Here is a 17,510-nt window from a genome sequence, read left to right on the forward strand (position 1 = left end):
TAAAAACAATTTAATCAAGTGAGAAATAAGCTAATTTAAAGAAAACACCTAAATGAATTTTAGGGTAGGTGGATGTGGCAAAAATTGTGACAGTAGTGTAGTTTATAATTGTCAGAGGTTGAGAAAACACTAGAAGGAGGAAAGTGTCATATTTCTACAGAGCCCAGAAATTTACTGCCTATATGACCTCAGGCAAGTTTCTTAGCTTCTCTGAGCATCAGTTTTCTCATCTATAGAATGGAAGACCCATAATGCTAAGTATGTTTCTATGAACCGAGGGAGATAAAATATGCGAAGCTGCCTTGCAAATTGCAACATGCCTTGCCATTGGAAGTGATTCATTCTTATATAGGGTTAGAAAAAATAAATAAAACACAACCCTGGCTGAAAACACAGAGCTGCTATTAACTGTGTACCAGAGGTATAGCCCTTCTCTTCTCTGGGCCTCAGCTTCCTGTCTATAAAATGAAGAGATTATACTACTCCCCTGATTTCCAGGCCTGGAATAACGTGTGGGTCAAGTAAAACGAAAACTGCCCAATGCTGGTGCAGATCTACCAAATCACAGTCACTGGGCTGATGCCAGGTTCACCAGGTGATTCGCGTCTACCACCTGATTTAGAAGGCCTTTCCAGCACTGACCTCTGATCCTATAAATTAGAGCAGGATTTGGGGCTTGAGTAAGGAAAGGTACTCTCCTGGGGTGATCACACGAGGACAGTGAACTGGCCAGCTCTGGTCATGTGCTCCATAAGCTCCTGTAAGGACTGAGCCCAGGACCCTTGAAGACCTTCTGGTTCAAAGACAACATTGAGGCCCAGAGGAGATCAGTGGTGGGCTTACTGTGCCAGAGCTGGGATCACAGCCCACTTCTCCTGATTCCCAGTCAGTGGCATTTCATGACATTCCAACTTTCCCAGCTGAGAGACAGCAAGAGATTGGAGGTGTGTGTGTTTTGACCACTTTACAGTGAGAGGCACAGAGTTCTTAAGTGTACAATTTTGAACATTTTGACAAACGTATACACCGGGGAACCAACACCTCAATCAAAATATGTAATGTTTCCTTATCCCCAAAATTTCCCTCATGCATCCTTCCAGGTAGTCCCCACACCACAAGGGCAAATGCTGTTCTTAACTCTGTCATCACAGATGAGTTTGGCCATTCATGAACTTCAAATGAATGTAATCATATATTATCTTCCTTTGTGTCTGGCTTCTTTGGTTGAACCAATTAATGATTTTGAAATTCACTCATGTGATTGGATGTCTCAGTACTTTTGTTGTCATTTTGTTCATTTTTCATTTTATTGCTGAGTGGTAATCCATTTTGTGCCTCTACCCACTATTGTTTATCCAGTCACCTGGGTGATGAACATTTAGGTTGTTTCTAGTTTGAAATTATTATGAAAAAAAAAACTACTATGAAACCTTCTTCTTTTTCATGAGTGGATGTTTTTAAAACTCATGGGTAAATACCTAGGGGTAGAATTGTTGGATCATGGGATAGTTGTATAGACCTTTGTAAGAAGCAAACAGCTGTAACACTTTCTAGTTCTTTCAGCAAAGTATGGGAGTTCCACTTGTGCCATATCTTCTCCAATAATTGGTATTGTGTTTAATTTTAGCCCTTCTAATGAATGTGTAGTGAGTGGTATCTCATGCTTTTAATTTGCACTTTCCTGATGACAAATAATTTTAAACCTTTTCTTATGCTTATTGGCCATTTGTAGACCCATTCTTTTGGGAAGTGTCTTCTCAAGTTTTTTGCAGTTTTTCAAATGGTTGTCTTTTTATTGTTGTTTTTATAGCGGTTCTTTAAATATTCTATAAACAAGGCATTCCAGATACATGTATTGCAAATATTTTCTCCCAGACTGTGGCCCACCTTGTAATTTTCTTAAGGATGTCTTAGGATGAGCAAGTTTTTAATTTTGATGTTCAATTTACCTTTTTTTTTTCTTTTGTGGTGCTTTTTATGTCCTGTTTAAGAAATCTTTACCTACCCCAAAGTCATGAAGATAGTCTCCTGTTTTCTTCAAGAGGCTTTATGGCTTTAAGTTTTATGTTTAGATCTATAATCCATTTAAAATTATTTTTTGTGTATGGTACAAGGTAAGGTTGAGGTTCATCTTTTTCATACGTTTATCCAGTTGGTCTAGCAACAGTTGTTGAAAAGCCTTTTATTTCCTCATTGAATTGCCTTGGTACCTTTGTCAAAATCAATTGGCCATTTATATCTGGATCTATTTCTGACCTCTCTAGTCTGTTCTCTTGACTTCTTTCTTTATTCTTTGCCAGTCTTGATTATTTTAGCTTTATAGTAAGTTTTGAAATCAGTGTGAGTCCTCCAATTTTGTTCTTTCTTTGTCAAGATTGTCTTGGCTATTTTAGGTCGTTTGCATTTCCATATAAATTTCAGAGCCAAGTTGTCAATTTCTGAAAAAAAAAAAAAGTCTGCTGGGATTTTATGGGATCACGTGGAAGTCCATAGATCAATTTGAGGAGAATTGACAACAATACAGAGTCTTCCAATCTGTACATATGATTTATCTCTCCATTATTTGGGTCTTTCTATATTGAAGGCTATTATAGATGTCATTTTTATTGTACTTTCCAATTGTTTTTTGCTAGTATATGGAAATACAATTGATGTTTTAGGTTTTTCTTTTTTAGGATTTAACAGCTTTATTGAGGTATAATTAACATTCCATAAAAATCACTCATTTTAAGTATGCAATTTAATGAGTTTTTAAGCAAATTTATATAGTTGTAAAACTATCGCCACAATCCAGTTTTAGAGCATTTCCACACCCCCCCCAAAGTTCCCTTGTGCTTATTTGCAGTCAATACACTCCAGGCAACCACTGGTTTCCTGTCCATAGTTTTGCCTTTCTAGAAATTTCATGTAAATGGAGTCGTATATTAGCTATACTTATGTGTCTAGCTTCTTCTACCTAATATAATATTTCTAAGGTTCATCCACGTTGTTACAGTAGCTCAGTCCTTTTTTATTGCTGAGCAGCATTCCATTTGTATGAATATACCACACTGAGTTTATTCAATCATCACTGATGAACATTTGAATGATTTCCAGTTTTTAGCTGTTATTAACATTGTTGCTATGAACATTCATGTAAAGACCGTCCCTGAACATTTATTTTTCATTTTCTTGGGTGATACCTACAAGTAGAATTGCTGAGTTGTATAGTAAGTGAATGTTTAACTTTTATAGAAATTACCAAATCATTTTCCAAAGTATTTGTACCATTTTACACTACCTCCAACAAGAGGTTTTAGTTTCTCTTCATTCTCACCAACACAAGCCATAATCAGTGTTTTTATTATTTTAACTATCCTAGTAGGTGTGTAGGGGTATCTCATTATTGTTTTGATTTGCATTTTCCTCATTGCTAATGATGTTGAGCCTCTCTATGTGTGTTCATTTTCTATTTATATACCTTCTTTGGGGGAAGTGTCTATTCAAATAGTCTGTCCATTCTGGGAAGAGTCATTCATTTCTAATTACTGAGCGGTAAGAATTCTTTGTGTATTCTGTATACTAGTACTCCATGATGGTAGTGCCCTGCAAATATTTTTTCCAAGCCTCCGACTTGTCATTTCCTTTTCTTGTGATTCCTTTGATAAGCAAAATTTTTAATTCTGAGGAAGTCTAATTTTTCCTGTTTTTTTTGTTTGTTTTTTTAGAAGGTACCGCGGATTGAACCCAGGACCTCGTACATGGGAAGCAAGCACTCAACCACTGAGCTACATCTGCTCCCCCAATGAGAGTTGGGTTTTTTCAATTATTTCTTATTTTTAGGAGGTACAGGGGATCGAACCCCGGACCTTGTACATGGAAAGCAGGTGCTCAACCACTTGAGCTACGTCTACTCCCCTCATTCATTCTTTTATGGATTGTGCTTTTGGTGTAATATAAGAAATCTTTTCCTAACTCCATACCACAAAGATTTTCTCTTATGCTTTTGTTCTGGAAGTTTAATAATTTTACCTCTTTCATATAGGTCTCTCACCTATTTCAAGTTAATTTTTATATATGGTGTGAAGGAAAGGTCTGTTTGTTCTTTTCTTTATTCCTTCCTTTCTTTTTTTTTCCCAGATGGACATTCAATTTTTCCAGCACCTTTTATTGAAAAGAATATCCTTTACTCATTAAATTACTTTGGCACCTTTCTTGAAAATCAGTTGTCCATATGTGTGGGTTTATTTTTTAATTTTCTACTCTGTTTCATTGATCTATACATCTGTTCTTTCACCAATACCACACTGTCCTGATTACTGTAGTTGTGCTGTAAGATTTGAAAACATATAGTATAAGTCCTCCAACTGCTCTTTTTCTAGATTTCGCTAATCTAGGTCCTTTGCATTTCTGTATAAATTTTATAATTGAGTTGTTAATTTCTACAGAAAGTATATAGGATTTTACTAGAACTACATCGACTCTGTAGATCAATTTGGGAGAAATGACATTTTAACAATATTGTCTTCTAATCCACAAATACGATTTCTCCATTTATTTAGATCTAATTTCTGTCAGTCATGTAGTTCTCAGGGTCCTGCATATCTTCTGATATCTTTTGTTAATATATTGCCACGTATTTTATATATTTGATGCTATTGTAATTTTTTTTTTTTTTTTGCTACAGGACTACTTTAATAGAAAACTCCCCTAATGCATTTAAAATTGGAATTGTTTTTAAAAGTTAAAAAATATTCATATTTTTTCAGGAGCACACCCATTATGTATTTTAAGATATACCCATAGTAGGACACTATGCATGTAGCAGTCATTTAGTAAATATTTAATGACTGAATAATCGAATGGAAATCTGAAATGCAGTTGTTTTCCTCTTGATTACCTTCAATAACTTAAAATAACAGCTCTGGAAAAGGTAGTCAAATATCTGAGGTATCTGCTTTGATGAATAGACATAACTCATTTGTAATCAGCAGTATTGATTTATGCTAGCTGTGCTAACTTTTCTTGAGGAGGTTAGGCATGGTCCCTAACAGTGTTTATAATATTCATTTGCTCAATAAACTCTTCCTTCAAAGCTACTGCAGTAGTGAGGTACCATCGCTCCTCATTCAAATGATATCAGATTCACAGAGTTCAAGAAATTTAATTACAAACCAAAACCTGGAATGGGGGATTGGTATTTTGAAGGGTCTCTTAGGAGTACTGATGGGGGGAGAGGGGGTTACATATTGGCCTCCTTCTTGACAGACTCCTCGCCCCTCATTTTGTCATAGATGGTCACCAGCCGCTCTAGACTCCTGACCAACTAACTTAACAAACCTAGCAAAAAAGGAGGAGCCTCATTTTTCAATAGTTCTGAAAAAATTCTCAGGACTCATCCAGGTCACCTGACCATCCTTGAACCAATCACTGTGGTCAAGGAACTGGAATGTTCTGTTTGGTCAGTCCTGAGCCACATTACCATCTCCCCCTTGGCATGGGATCAGCCCCACCCAAGCCTGATGGACAGAGAAGAGGAGGGCCAGGTCCCCAAAGGAAAATCAGGGTATGTTACCGGAAAAGGAGGGAATGGGTCCCAGCCAGGCAGAAAACACAGGTGCCCACCCTCTCATACAGAAGATCTGTCTGTGTTTCAGGCCCAGCACTGTCACTTTACTACGTGGTCATCAGTTTCTCCTTGTATAGCAAGCACATGATGATCCCTGCCCTTCTCAACCCCATCTGAAAGGTCCCATGAGGCAGTGAACTGGAAAGTTGTGTGCAGCAGCGCACATGTAAGGAACAGGGTCACAAGATTCATTACTAAGCAGCTGTCCCTCCATCCTCTTCTGTCTCCCACACAGAGCACCTGAAAAAGCCACTTGAAGACCACATGGCCCTTTTCCCCAGTGTGAGGATTCTCCGAACCAAGAAACGGGAAGGGCTGATAAGGACCCGGATGCTGGGGGCCTCAGCAGCGACTGGGGACGTCATCACATTCTTGGACTCACACTGTGAGGCCAATGTCAACTGGCTCCCCCCCTTGCTCGGTGAGAGAGCCCCTCCCACGGCACCGCTGGCCCCAGGCCAGCACAGCCTTCTGCTGGGAGTCTCGACAAGGGTTCCCTTGCTTGTCTGGGATGCACCCAGCACAGCGCCTGGGGCCGTGAGAGATTCCGAAGATGAGAAGAGCTCAAAGGGACCCTAAATCCATTCAGTCCTGTCCCTTCATTTTAGAGATGCTAAGAGAGGGGAAGTGATTTGCCCGAAGTCACTCAGCACATCAGTGTCTGGTGACATCATTGCCTCCCTCAGATTATGTGAACTTTCCTTGGAAAGTAAGCCAAGGCCATCTATTTAGAGTGAAATTGTGGGGTAATACTATCACATCACCTCAGAGTAGTTACTGTTCGCTGCACTTTTCCTGGGGCCAGGCAGGTCATGAACATCATCTCTAATCCTCACAAACCATGCGAGGTATAAAGTGTCCCCTTTTTATCCTAGAGGACACTGAGTTTGAGAGAAGTTGAGTGACTGGCTTGTTGCCTTGGGCCACAGGCGTCAAAGCTACCAGCTGTTCAGAGTCTGTGCCCTTCCATGGTCCACGCTGCCTCCCTAAATTCATTTCCTTGTAGAAAAGAATTTCTGACATACATCAGGGGAAGATTACAGACAGAGGGCAGCATGATTCAGGGGTTGCCCACCACAACCTTGTGGACAAGACGGAGCCCTGAGACGTGGTGGGCAGCGAGGTGGCCGCATAGCTGGTTAAAGGGCCAGGCTCAAATCCTGAGGAGTCTGGCTTTGGAGAAGGCAGTGAACTGGTACTGACAGGCAGCCTTCAAAGGGAAAACCTGCCACTGAGAGTGGGAATCAGGGCTGGAGACAGATTGGAGAAGAGTTCTCAATCCAGGGAGAAAAGTTAACTCCTCAGGAATGAATGGGTATGTTCTCCACAACAGGAGCTTAGAGGAGACTGAGGTTTAGGGTGAATTTGAGCGTGCATCAGACTCACCTGGTGGGCTTGTTAAAACACAAATGGCTGGGTGTCAGCCCCAGAGAGTCTGATTCAGGAGGTCCAGCATGGGGCCTGAGAAATTTGCATTTCTGACAAGCTCCCAGGTGATGCCAGTGCTTCTGGTCCAGGCACCACACTGGTTAGGGAATGCAGGACATAAAGCAGAGCCTACACAGTTAAATGGGAGAATCCAGCAAGTTTGTTTTCTAGCACAGATGAGCATGGGACTTTTTTTATTAGATTATGAGCCTCTGACCCCAAGGGTTCAGGGTCTCACTGGGCTAAGGAAAGGATATAACCCAGAATTTCTGGTAAACTGCTTATTTAATTAAGCCAAGAGATCTTCTGCATCTGCCTCTCATTACCCAAAGATGAAAAAAGGTTCACCATAAATCGCCTAATTTATAGTTTTGAAGGAACAACCCATTTGTAGGGTCATTCAGTGTCTCATAAAGAGAATGAAGTGGAGGGGCACGAAGCTGAGCTTGTAGTCTAAATAGCCCTTAACTCTGTTTCTATGGGAATATATGAGGGTAATTATCATAATCTGCAGGCACACATGGAAGAAACATTCCCCTTCTTTTTCTCTTTTCTTTTTCCAATAGAAATGTGAACCAGTGGTATAGATTTTAAAAGCTGTCCCTGCTAATGATGGGGATCATCATGGCTTTTGTCTATGAAGCCATTACCACCTCCATGCCCTCCTCATTCTGCCTCTCTAAAGAGGATCAGCTCCCCAAAGCAAAGCCAGTGCCAATCATCATTTCCTACATCATCATCATCATCATGGGCCTAATAGTCCCTTAGCTTTTTAGGCTACTTCCACATTTGAATTTGATGGTCAAACAGGCAAGCCAAGCATTCTAATTATCCACATTTTGCAAGTGAGAAAACTGAGGGGCAAAGAGTATCAGGGAATTGTTCAGCCTTCCAACACGTGCTTCTGAGTGAGCTTCCTTCAGTAACCCTAGTCACAGAGACTGTTGGTCAAGTGCTGATCCTGAGTTGGAAGCGAGGCTGAGCATCTGGGCCCCATTGTCCCACTCAGTCCTCCCAGAGACCCCTGAGAGAGGTGCTATCTTCCTCCATATCATAGCCAAGGAATCCAAGACCCTCACCCCAGGTGATACCGCTAGTAGGTGGTAAAGCCAGGATTTGAACCTGCCCCATCTGGCTTCAAGAGAGCACATCATCACGGAATGCTGCCTCCCTAATGACAACCCTGGACTGATGCCTCCCCTAGTCAGCCAGCAGCCAGCAGAGCACCGTGTCCTCAGCCCAGCCCCTCCGCAGAAAGGAAGTCCCCTCAAAGGGAAATCCCCTGAACATCCATGAATAATTAGGAAGGGAGGCCCTTCTCTATTCTTTCCTCAAGAAGGTTCTTAAACTTTGTTAAGAATCTTCACGGAACAAGAGCTTTTCCGTAAAGCAGACCCAACCTACCCCAGAGTTCTGATTCAGTGGGCCTGGGGTGAGGAGTGGGCACCCTGGGTGCTTCTGGCACTGGTGGCCCCCAGTCCACATGTGGGGATACCCTGCCCTGGGACAACATTTCTCAAACTCTTTAACCATGTCCTCCAGTTTGAAATACTTTGGACAGCACAATCCAGTACACCAATGCCCACACAGTACTTTCACTTATCACCCAGAATAATATACTGATACCCTGTAGTCTTCATTGGTTCATTACAAAAAATTTAAAAGCCACCAGTGACAGCAATATGCACACAAAACTGATTTCATGATCCACCTATAGATTGCGTCTTGCAGTAAAGAAAAAAGGCAAAAATGCTGCTTTCTCTCCTGGAAGGAGCACGTGCTGTAGCTCGATGACGCTTGGGCTGTAGGCAGCTGCTGCCAGCTCTGGCCCTGCCAGGCTTCCCGTTCCATGTCCTGAATGTGATTCCTGGCCAAAGAGCAGTCAGCCCAGAACAGCTCACTTGCCATTCTTGGCAGATAGTCTGCCCCTGGCAGCTTACTGGTACCCCCTGGCTGTGGTCAGGGCTTCTTGGCAGGAGGAACATTGAAGAGTAGAGCAAGCTAAAGCTTGAATTCTGTTGGTGGGTTGGACAGAGAGTAAATTTCTTAACATCTCCCCTCCCATCTGGGCCAAGTCCGCTCCTGCAGGGCGGTGGACCTCCAGGCTCTGCTCGCACACCTCCAGTCGGGGATCTCACTGCTTATTGGAACAGTCCGATCCCTCTTCCATAGTTGACTGTTGGAAAACTGGAGCTGAAATCTGTCTCGCATGGAGGACCATCTGTTCATTGACTGCAGCCAGGGCATGCCAGTGAGCTGCCAGGGGCAGACGAGCGGCCAGGAGGGGCCAGTGGGCTGCACTGGGGTGACTGCTGCTTTGAGCCAGGAATCTGGGCCCTCCCAGAAGGACATGAATCTTTCCTCCCTAATGATGCTGATGATTAACAGGCACCAGTGCTACGTACTTTTCAAGCAATATCATATGCAGTCCTCGTAACAACCTATGAGGTGGAGCTTCTTCCTGTCCCCGTTTCACAGAGGAGAACACTGGGTCTTGGAGATGTTACTGACCCAGGGCTCTGAAGTGGGAGGCAGGACTGAGGTGGAGCCGTGGTCCATCTTGCTACATTCCCCTGCACAGATTCTCAGACTCGAATATTCTGAGAAACCATGTGGAGATCATGTTAAAAATGCAAGTAGGCTGCAGAGCACGTTGTGCACTTAGCTCTTCCGCCATCCTGCCTTACCTAACAGGCATCTCTGGCCCCTTCAGACCGCATTGCTCGCAACCGCAAGACCATCGTGTGCCCCATGATCGACGTGATTGACCACGATGACTTCAGGTACGAGACTCAGGCGGGGGACGCCATGCGGGGTGCCTTTGACTGGGAGATGTACTACAAGCGGATCCCCATCCCTCCAGAACTGCAGAAAGCTGACCCCAGCGACCCATTTGAGTAAGTATGTGCAACCCAGGCTAGTCCCAGAGAATGACCCGAAGACCCCACACATGCATGCACATCCTGAGGTGGCTTGGGATGGCCACCTCCCCAGAAAGTCCAGCGCAGAGGGTTGGGTATGCTCAAGTGGAAGCACAGCCCCTCACAACTTATCACAGCGCCTTACCTCTTGGATCACCACGATGTTCACCTCCACCGGCCCATCTCTTCAGTTTCCCAGGATTGTCAGCAGTGGGTAAGGGGCTCAGCACCAGCCCCCTCAATCCTGACATCCAATTGTCATCATCACCATGTATTAAATATTTTCTAAGTCCCAGGCATACTTATGAGTTCATTGCACCCTGGTCCAATTTAACCTCCCAACAATCATATGCAATAAAAATTATTATCCCATGTTTTCCAAATGGGAAAACCAAGCTTCCAAGAGACTAACTTTCTCAAGTCAGAAAGCCATGAGTGGCGATGACTAGATGCAAATGCAGGTCTGTCTGCCTCAGAGCCCATTTTTCCATTCTCTTATACTCTCTGGGAAGTATTAGTGACATACTAACTTGTCCTGCAGCAGAAGTTTGCTGAACTCATGTCATCCTAGAATGTGAGTGCTGGAAGGGAACCTTTGCAGGGGAGGAGACTGTGAGGCCTCAGGAGAGGGCACAGAGTGAGTGCATGGCTTAGCCAGAAACAAAGCTATTCCTCTCTCTAGTACTCCAAGATCTGGAAAGGGTATTTTCTTCAACAGTGCGCTCACCATCCCTGCAGCTGCCATCATGTGAGCCATCTGTCTCTCTTGCCAGAGGTGTGGAAAAAATCTTTGGATACAAAGCCAAAGTCCCAGCTGCCTAGCTGAGTTAGTTTTCTGTTGCTGCTGTAACAAATTACCATAAACATAGTGGCTTAAAACAACATAAATTTATTCTCTTATAGTCTGAAGTCAGAAATCCTAAAATCAAGGTGCTAGCAGGTCTGGTTCTTTCTGGAGGCTCTAGAGGAGAATCCACTTTCTTGCTTTTTCCAGCTTCTAGAATCTGTCCACATTCCCTGGCCCTCTTCCTGGCCCACATCTTCAGCCAGCAGTGTAGCATCTTTACCTCTCCGTCTCTGACCTCAGCTTCCATCTTCACATCTGTCTCTGACCCTGACCCTCCCTCCTCCCTCTTTCCAGGACCCTTCTGATTGCACTGGGCTCACCCTAATGATACAGGATAATCCTCCATCTCAAAATCCTTAACCACAAAATCCTTTTCCTGTGTGAGATGAACAGTCACCATTTCCAGAGACTGGACGTTTTGGGGGCCATCTCTGGAAGCATCATTCTCTCTTCCACACCTGCCTCACCACAGTTTGACCTCCTGTCAACCCCCAACACCTCTGTGCCTTCTCCCCTGAAATCGGGGGCTGCTGGCAGCTCAGCTATGTTCCTGGGCAGAGTGCATACTCAGAGTGCCTGAGGGGAGCCCCTAACCCTGTGAGCCCCAGCAAAGGCTCCAAGGTAGAAAGGGCTGGGCTCACTTGAAAGGAAGGCGGCCGGAGGCACCAGGGAGGCAGGAGCCAGGGGTGGAGGGCGTGAGCAGAGCCCGTGTGCTCCCTGAGCAGGTCAGCCTTCTGGCTCCTTCCTGACCTCCTTAATCCTTCAAGCGCAGCGGAGCACCACTTTAGATCCCCTCCTAGTCTGGAGGTGTGGTTTAACCAGGACCACATCATGTGCTCAGGTGACCCTTGTTCCTCAGGATCAGTCCCAGGTGACCTGAACTCTTGGGAAATAGGAGTAACAAGAGTAACAAACATTCGACCTGCGTTGACAAGGCGGTTTCTGCTGACCTTCTCGCACATGAGCCTCACTCAGTCCTCACATGTAGTAGATTCCTCCCCCGTCCACCCAGTGAGGACCCTGAGGTTCAGAGCAGGCAGGTGACATGGTTGAAACAGAACTTTCAGGGTAACCACGGGGTAATCTGAAGCTCTTTTATTGCTTGAGCCCTTGCCATAAGCTGACTTGTAAGTCCTAGATTGCAAAGGTGCTTAAGGATGGGTCTTGGCCTGCTCATCCTCCTCTTTGTGCCTGAGGAAAAGGCAAGTCCAGCTCGTGAGCTTGTTAGTAGCAGAGGCCCAGAGTTTCCAGCAGGGCCACTGTCTTCTCATCTGGAGATTGACTCTCAACCCTGGCTGCACATTGAAATCTCCCGGGGAGCTTGTAAAACCACCCAGGCCACCTCCCAGACCGATGACAGCAGAGTCTCTGGGGTTGGGACCTGGGCATCCTTGTTCTTCTGTGTCATACATGGACCAGACCCTGGGAGTGGCCACTAGAGAGGTCCTGGTCGTTTTCTGCACACCGCCGCGCTGTCCTGGCGTTCTGCAGCCCAGCTGGTGTGATGATGTGTTAACAGCGTACCTTCAACCACAGCTCATCCACTAATTCCATCCCCTGGAGCACATTATGTGGTGTTTCTGAATTTCAGATTTTCCCGTCTGAAAAAGGCCTGGGAATGGAGTTTCATGAGAACTGGTGGTAATGCAGATAAAGTAAATGGCACATAATATGCCCTTTAAATTGTTGTTATTATTATTGCTGAACATAGCAGAAAATAGAACAGCCTGGAGGAGAGGCCTTCCTCTGGAGGCAAAGCCTGGAGCATCCAAAACGCCTGTGTCCAATAGCCTACCCACTCTGCAGCAGCTCCTAGGCCCTTGCTCTGGCTTCACCTCTGGCTGGTTTTCGGGTACGGTCTTGAGTTTGATGTCCAGGAAGCACTCAGACAGAAGCACGCTCTGCCCCTCCACGCAGAATATTTATGGCCCCAACCAAAAAAATCTTCAGCAGATAAAGGGAAACTGATACTAATGACACCTTACTTTTCTGATAATACTGGGTGCTTTTAGAAATATACCGGCCATGTGAGATAGGACGTGCAGCTATACCTCTGTTGTGTAGATGGGGAAACAGGCTTAAAAAGGCGAAATCAGTGCTATCCAATGAAATAGAATGGGAGCCACACATGTAATTTAAAATTTTCTAGTAGCCCCATAAAGTTTTAAAAAGGAACATGTAATATATAATTTAATAATAGATCTTACTTAACCTGGTATGTCTAAAATAGCATCATTTCCATACATAATCAACATTTTAGATATTATTAATGAAATACTTTATATTCTTTTTTCAAATTAAAATCTGGTATGTATTTTCCACATCTCAATTCAGGCTAGTCACATTTCAAGTGCTCAGTAGTCATGTGTGGGGTAGCGGGTATGGCTCAATGGTTTGAGCACCTACATGCCATGTTTTGGATCCTGGGTTCATTCCCTGGCACCTCCTTAATAAATTAATAAGATAACTGTTGTCAAAAATAATAATTGTTTTTTAAAAAATAGTGTGGCCAGCATTTGTACAGCACAGGATTATATGGTTCCACACTTCGTCTCAACTCACCCTACAAGCTAAGGAGAGTTGAAATCAAACTGAGTGTTTCCCACTTCTGATGCCTGCCCTTTTCACCCTTCACCTGCTTCTCAATTGTTCCTGACGTGAGGTAGTGCATCGTGGTGGTTGGGGGTGCAGACAGTGGCATAGACTGCTTGGTGACTGAGTCAAGTCACTCAGCTGTCTGTGCCTCAGTTTCTACATGTATAAAATGGGGGTGATAATATTGGGGGTTAATGTGAAGAGTAAATTCATTTAAATACTACATTAGTTTAGTACAGCACCTGGCACAGTCAAGCCCTCATCAAATGTTCAACGGGATCCCCTTTTAAAAGACCCCACCCCCACCCTGTGCTGTAAAGGCTCATCTGCTACAGGCTGCCTTGGGAAATGAATGAGTTAAATACGGTCTTTTTAAGTAAGGCAGCTTTAGTGAGCTTGCAGAGTTCCCAAGGCCGGAAGAAGGCATAGGGGATGCTGCTGGAATATTTTGGGTTGAGGGTTTGGAGTTTTCCAGAGGAGCCAGACAAGGACCCAGCCACTTTGACAGATTTCCACACAGCAAACCTGGGCCCACCTCTGTGCGGGGTGCCTGCCCTGTGTGGGGCACCCTGGGGGACTCAGGCAGGCAGCAGCGTGGCCCCACGGGCAGAGCACAAGGCTGTGCCGACTTCTGTTCCCTGTGGGCATCCCGCCAGTGTCGTCTCTGTGCCATTGCCGATGCTGTTTCCTCTTCCCAGGTGCCTCCCTCCACCCCCAATGTTCCCTTGTCTAGCCCACCTTGGAGGCCACCTCCGGGCTTCCTTCCTTGACTCTTGTCCCACTCTCCTGCTTCGCCCCCTAAAACTAGAAGCACACACTCACGCCATCCATGTCTTCTAGTGCGTGTTCTGCCCATACCTCCCAGTAGCCCTCATTATGCCCTGCCTGATCTTCTGGGTCCTTCTGTCTTGCGTTAACCACCCCACTATACTGGAATTCCCAGTCTGACTCTAATCAACCTCAGTATTCTTCCAGCACCTCTTCCCAGCTGGTACTCAAACCTTATTTCTTGAATAAAGTAGTGAGAGAATGAATGAATGAAGTTAATCTTAACTCCTAGTTTGATGGAAAGAACAGAGATTATGGCTTTTCCACAGAACAAATGCCCATGCTGAGCTTAATGATTAATAATCATCAAAGGAATGTGTTAGAAAAGTCCAGGCTCTTTTCCCCCTGAGATTCGGTTGCAGTAGGTCAGGGGTAGGGCTCTGCAAGCTGTATGTTTTTTCCCTCTCTAAGAGATACCATGATAGAAAGTCCTAGAAAGACCTGATACCAACCAGCAGCTACAAGGCTTATGGGGGAAAGCATTGTCATTTCCTTTTGTAAATATCCTTAGATATTAACCATGTAGAAGGAACTTTGGGTCAGTTTGGCTAAAATGTAGGCCTTATGAAGGGAAGTTGTAGGCAAGAAAGAAGAAAGTCTGGAACCTTACTCAGAGGGCCTTGGACTATGTTCCCAGAGCAGCATGGAACATCATCATTGGGGGAACAGCATCATTGAACTGAACCGAGGAGCACGCAGCCAGGATGTCCATGTCTTCATAGCACCTTTTCCTTCCCTGGCAGGTCTCCTGTGATGGCCGGTGGACTGTTCGCCGTGGATCGGAAGTGGTTCTGGGAACTGGGCGGGTATGACCCAGGATTGGAGATCTGGGGAGGAGAGCAGTATGAAATCTCATTCAAGGTGAGTCAGCTGTCCAGGAGCCCCCTTCTCCTTGGCATATTTCCTTCCAAGCTGCCTGCCTAGCATCTGTCCAAGCCTGGAAAGGCTATGGAGGTCTCTGGGTTCTGCCACCTCTCTGTTCCTCAGGTCAAAAAGTCAAGGGCCAGAGAGTGCCTTGAAGTTGGAGTGAGGGAGCCAAAGGCTGCCAAAGGCTGGTCTTAGCCATGACTCTGCCTGGCATTTACCTTACATCTCTTCTTGAGATGGCAGTGTTGGAATAAGGCAGATCTCCTGCTCAATAGAGGTGGCATACCTCCCATTGGGATGCTGAGCAAACCAGCAGTGGGAAAGAGAAACCAAGAAGGCCAAGCAAGATCATAGGCTTAGAGGAAGGCGCTGCTCCAAGTGGCCACTGGCCTCACAGATTCTGAGTTGGCCTGAGTGGTTCCTGGTCAGCCCTCAAGGGTTGTCCTCAGCATCTGTCACTGATGGGAGTTTGATCTGGAGGCCGGTAGATTAGAACTCAAGTTATGGAGTCAGTAAGACCTGGATGCAAAGCCCAGCTCCACCACTCATAGCTGTGTGACTTAGGCCCAGTTAGATGACCTCTTTTTTTTTTTTTTTTTTTTTTTAAAGATTTATTTATTTATTTAATTCCCCCCCCCTCCCCTGGTTGTCTGTTCTTGGTGTCTATTTGCTGCGTCTTGTTTCTTTGTCTGCTTCTGTTGTCGTCAGCGGCACGGGAAGTGTGGGTGGCGCCATTCCTGGGCAGGCTGCTCTTTCTTTTCACGCTGGGCAGCTTTTCCTCACGGGCGCACTCCTTGCGCGTGGGACTCCCCTACGCGGGGGACACCCCTGCGTGGCACGGCACTCCTTGCGCGCATCAGCACTGCGCATGGCCAGCTCCACACGGGTCAAGGAGGCCTGGGGTTTGAACCGCGGACCTCCCATGTGGTAGACGGACGCCCTAACCACTGGGCCAAAGTCCGTTTCCCTAGATGACCTCTTGAGCTTTCTTTCCTCATCTGAAATAAGGGAATAATACTCCTACTTTACAGAGCAATTGTGAAGATTAAATAAGATAACGTCTAAAAGGTGCTTAGCACACAACCTGGAGACACAGCAATTAATAATTATTAAAGATTCAATTAATAAATATTTACCCTAGCCTATTTGACAAGCCCATGTGCTATAGGAGCTTCCTGACAATGATGGCAAAGGAGATGGCAGTTACATGTTAACCACCCAACCTTCTGAGGCCATGTCCTCCCCTTTGCCAGTGGTGTCCTCCTCTTTGCTCATGTGAAGAAAGGAGGGATCTAGCTTGTCCCACACCCTTGTGGTCTGCCAGAACCTGCTTCCAACACTCCTGGGACCCCTGGCTAAGGGATATCCCTGAGCCATGAGGGAAGGCCAGCACCACTGCAGAGATGAGCTCCTGAGTCTAGCATCAGTATTCTCTGCAAAAGATTGTTGTCAAGCATGGTGATTAAGACTTCTGTGCTGCGGCCAGATTGCCTATCGGATGCTAGCTCTGCCACTTCCTACCAGCCAAGTGTGCCCGGAAAAGGAAACCTCACTCACTGAGCCCAAGTCTCTGCTTCTGTAAAATGGGTTTAAGGATACTTTAACCCTCGCAGAGTTGTTGGGGGGGAGGGGGGTAATTGAAATCATGCCTATTTATCAGGTGCTTCTTTATAAATACCTAAATATGTTGTTGTTATTATTATCATTATCATTATCAACTGGTGGAGCAGTTCCATGCTGGAGAATAGAAATTCTTGACTAGCAAGAAAACAGCAACCTAGAATTCTACTGAAACATAATTTTTGTTTGAAGAACAGTTTTTGTGTTTTTAGACCTCCAGAGTTCTGAAGTTGTCTTCCATAAGGGGCCAGTCCCTAAACAAAAATAATTAACCAGATGTGATATCCAAATCCATTTAACAATTATTACAGCATAGTCACCAACCAGTCAAAACAGATGCCAGCTGTAAACTGTTGTGCAGTCACTCTTGTACGTAAAGAATGAATTTCAGCCCTGATCAGCGGTAACATTAAGTGCTTACTGTGTACAGGCCACTGTGCCAGAGCTCTTCACATATGATGGCTTAGTGAATCCTCACAACAACCCTGGGGTGGTAGTATCATTATTATACCCATCTCAGAGACCCCATGCAGTTGAAAGTAAGACAACCAGGACCTGAATCCAAGTCTGCCTGACTCCAAAGCCGTGCGTGCTCTGACCTGCTGTGTTTTATAGTCCTCTATAGGGACATCAGAGAAGAAAACCTGAGAGGAAAACTAGCCCAAGAAGGTGACTGCCGTCTCTCATCCTTTCCTTCTCAGTTTTTGTCTCCTCCTGGGGTTATTATTAATTTACTTGGATATTCCACAACCTCTCAATGAAGTGAATTATTGACAATCTTAAGTCCGAAGCAGCA

The 17,510-nt window shown here is 44.9% G+C and overlaps 1 protein-coding gene across 1 annotated transcript in view; it reads left to right on the forward strand.

Annotated features, from left to right (window-relative positions):
- GALNT10 (polypeptide N-acetylgalactosaminyltransferase 10) overlaps window positions 1–17,510 on the forward strand; it is a 238,344-nt gene that overhangs the window by 185,999 nt on the left and 34,835 nt on the right. Inside the window, exons 5-7 of the mRNA XM_004482601.5 lie at window positions 5,844–6,029; window positions 9,750–9,933; window positions 14,971–15,088. Coding sequence (XP_004482658.1) covers window positions 5,844–6,029; window positions 9,750–9,933; window positions 14,971–15,088 — 488 coding nt within the window. The remainder of the gene's footprint in view (window positions 1–5,843; window positions 6,030–9,749; window positions 9,934–14,970; window positions 15,089–17,510) is intronic.

The sequence above is a fragment of the Dasypus novemcinctus genome, chromosome 2 (genome assembly GCF_030445035.2).
Source record: "Dasypus novemcinctus isolate mDasNov1 chromosome 2, mDasNov1.1.hap2, whole genome shotgun sequence".
Taxonomy (NCBI): domain Eukaryota; kingdom Metazoa; phylum Chordata; class Mammalia; order Cingulata; family Dasypodidae; genus Dasypus; species Dasypus novemcinctus.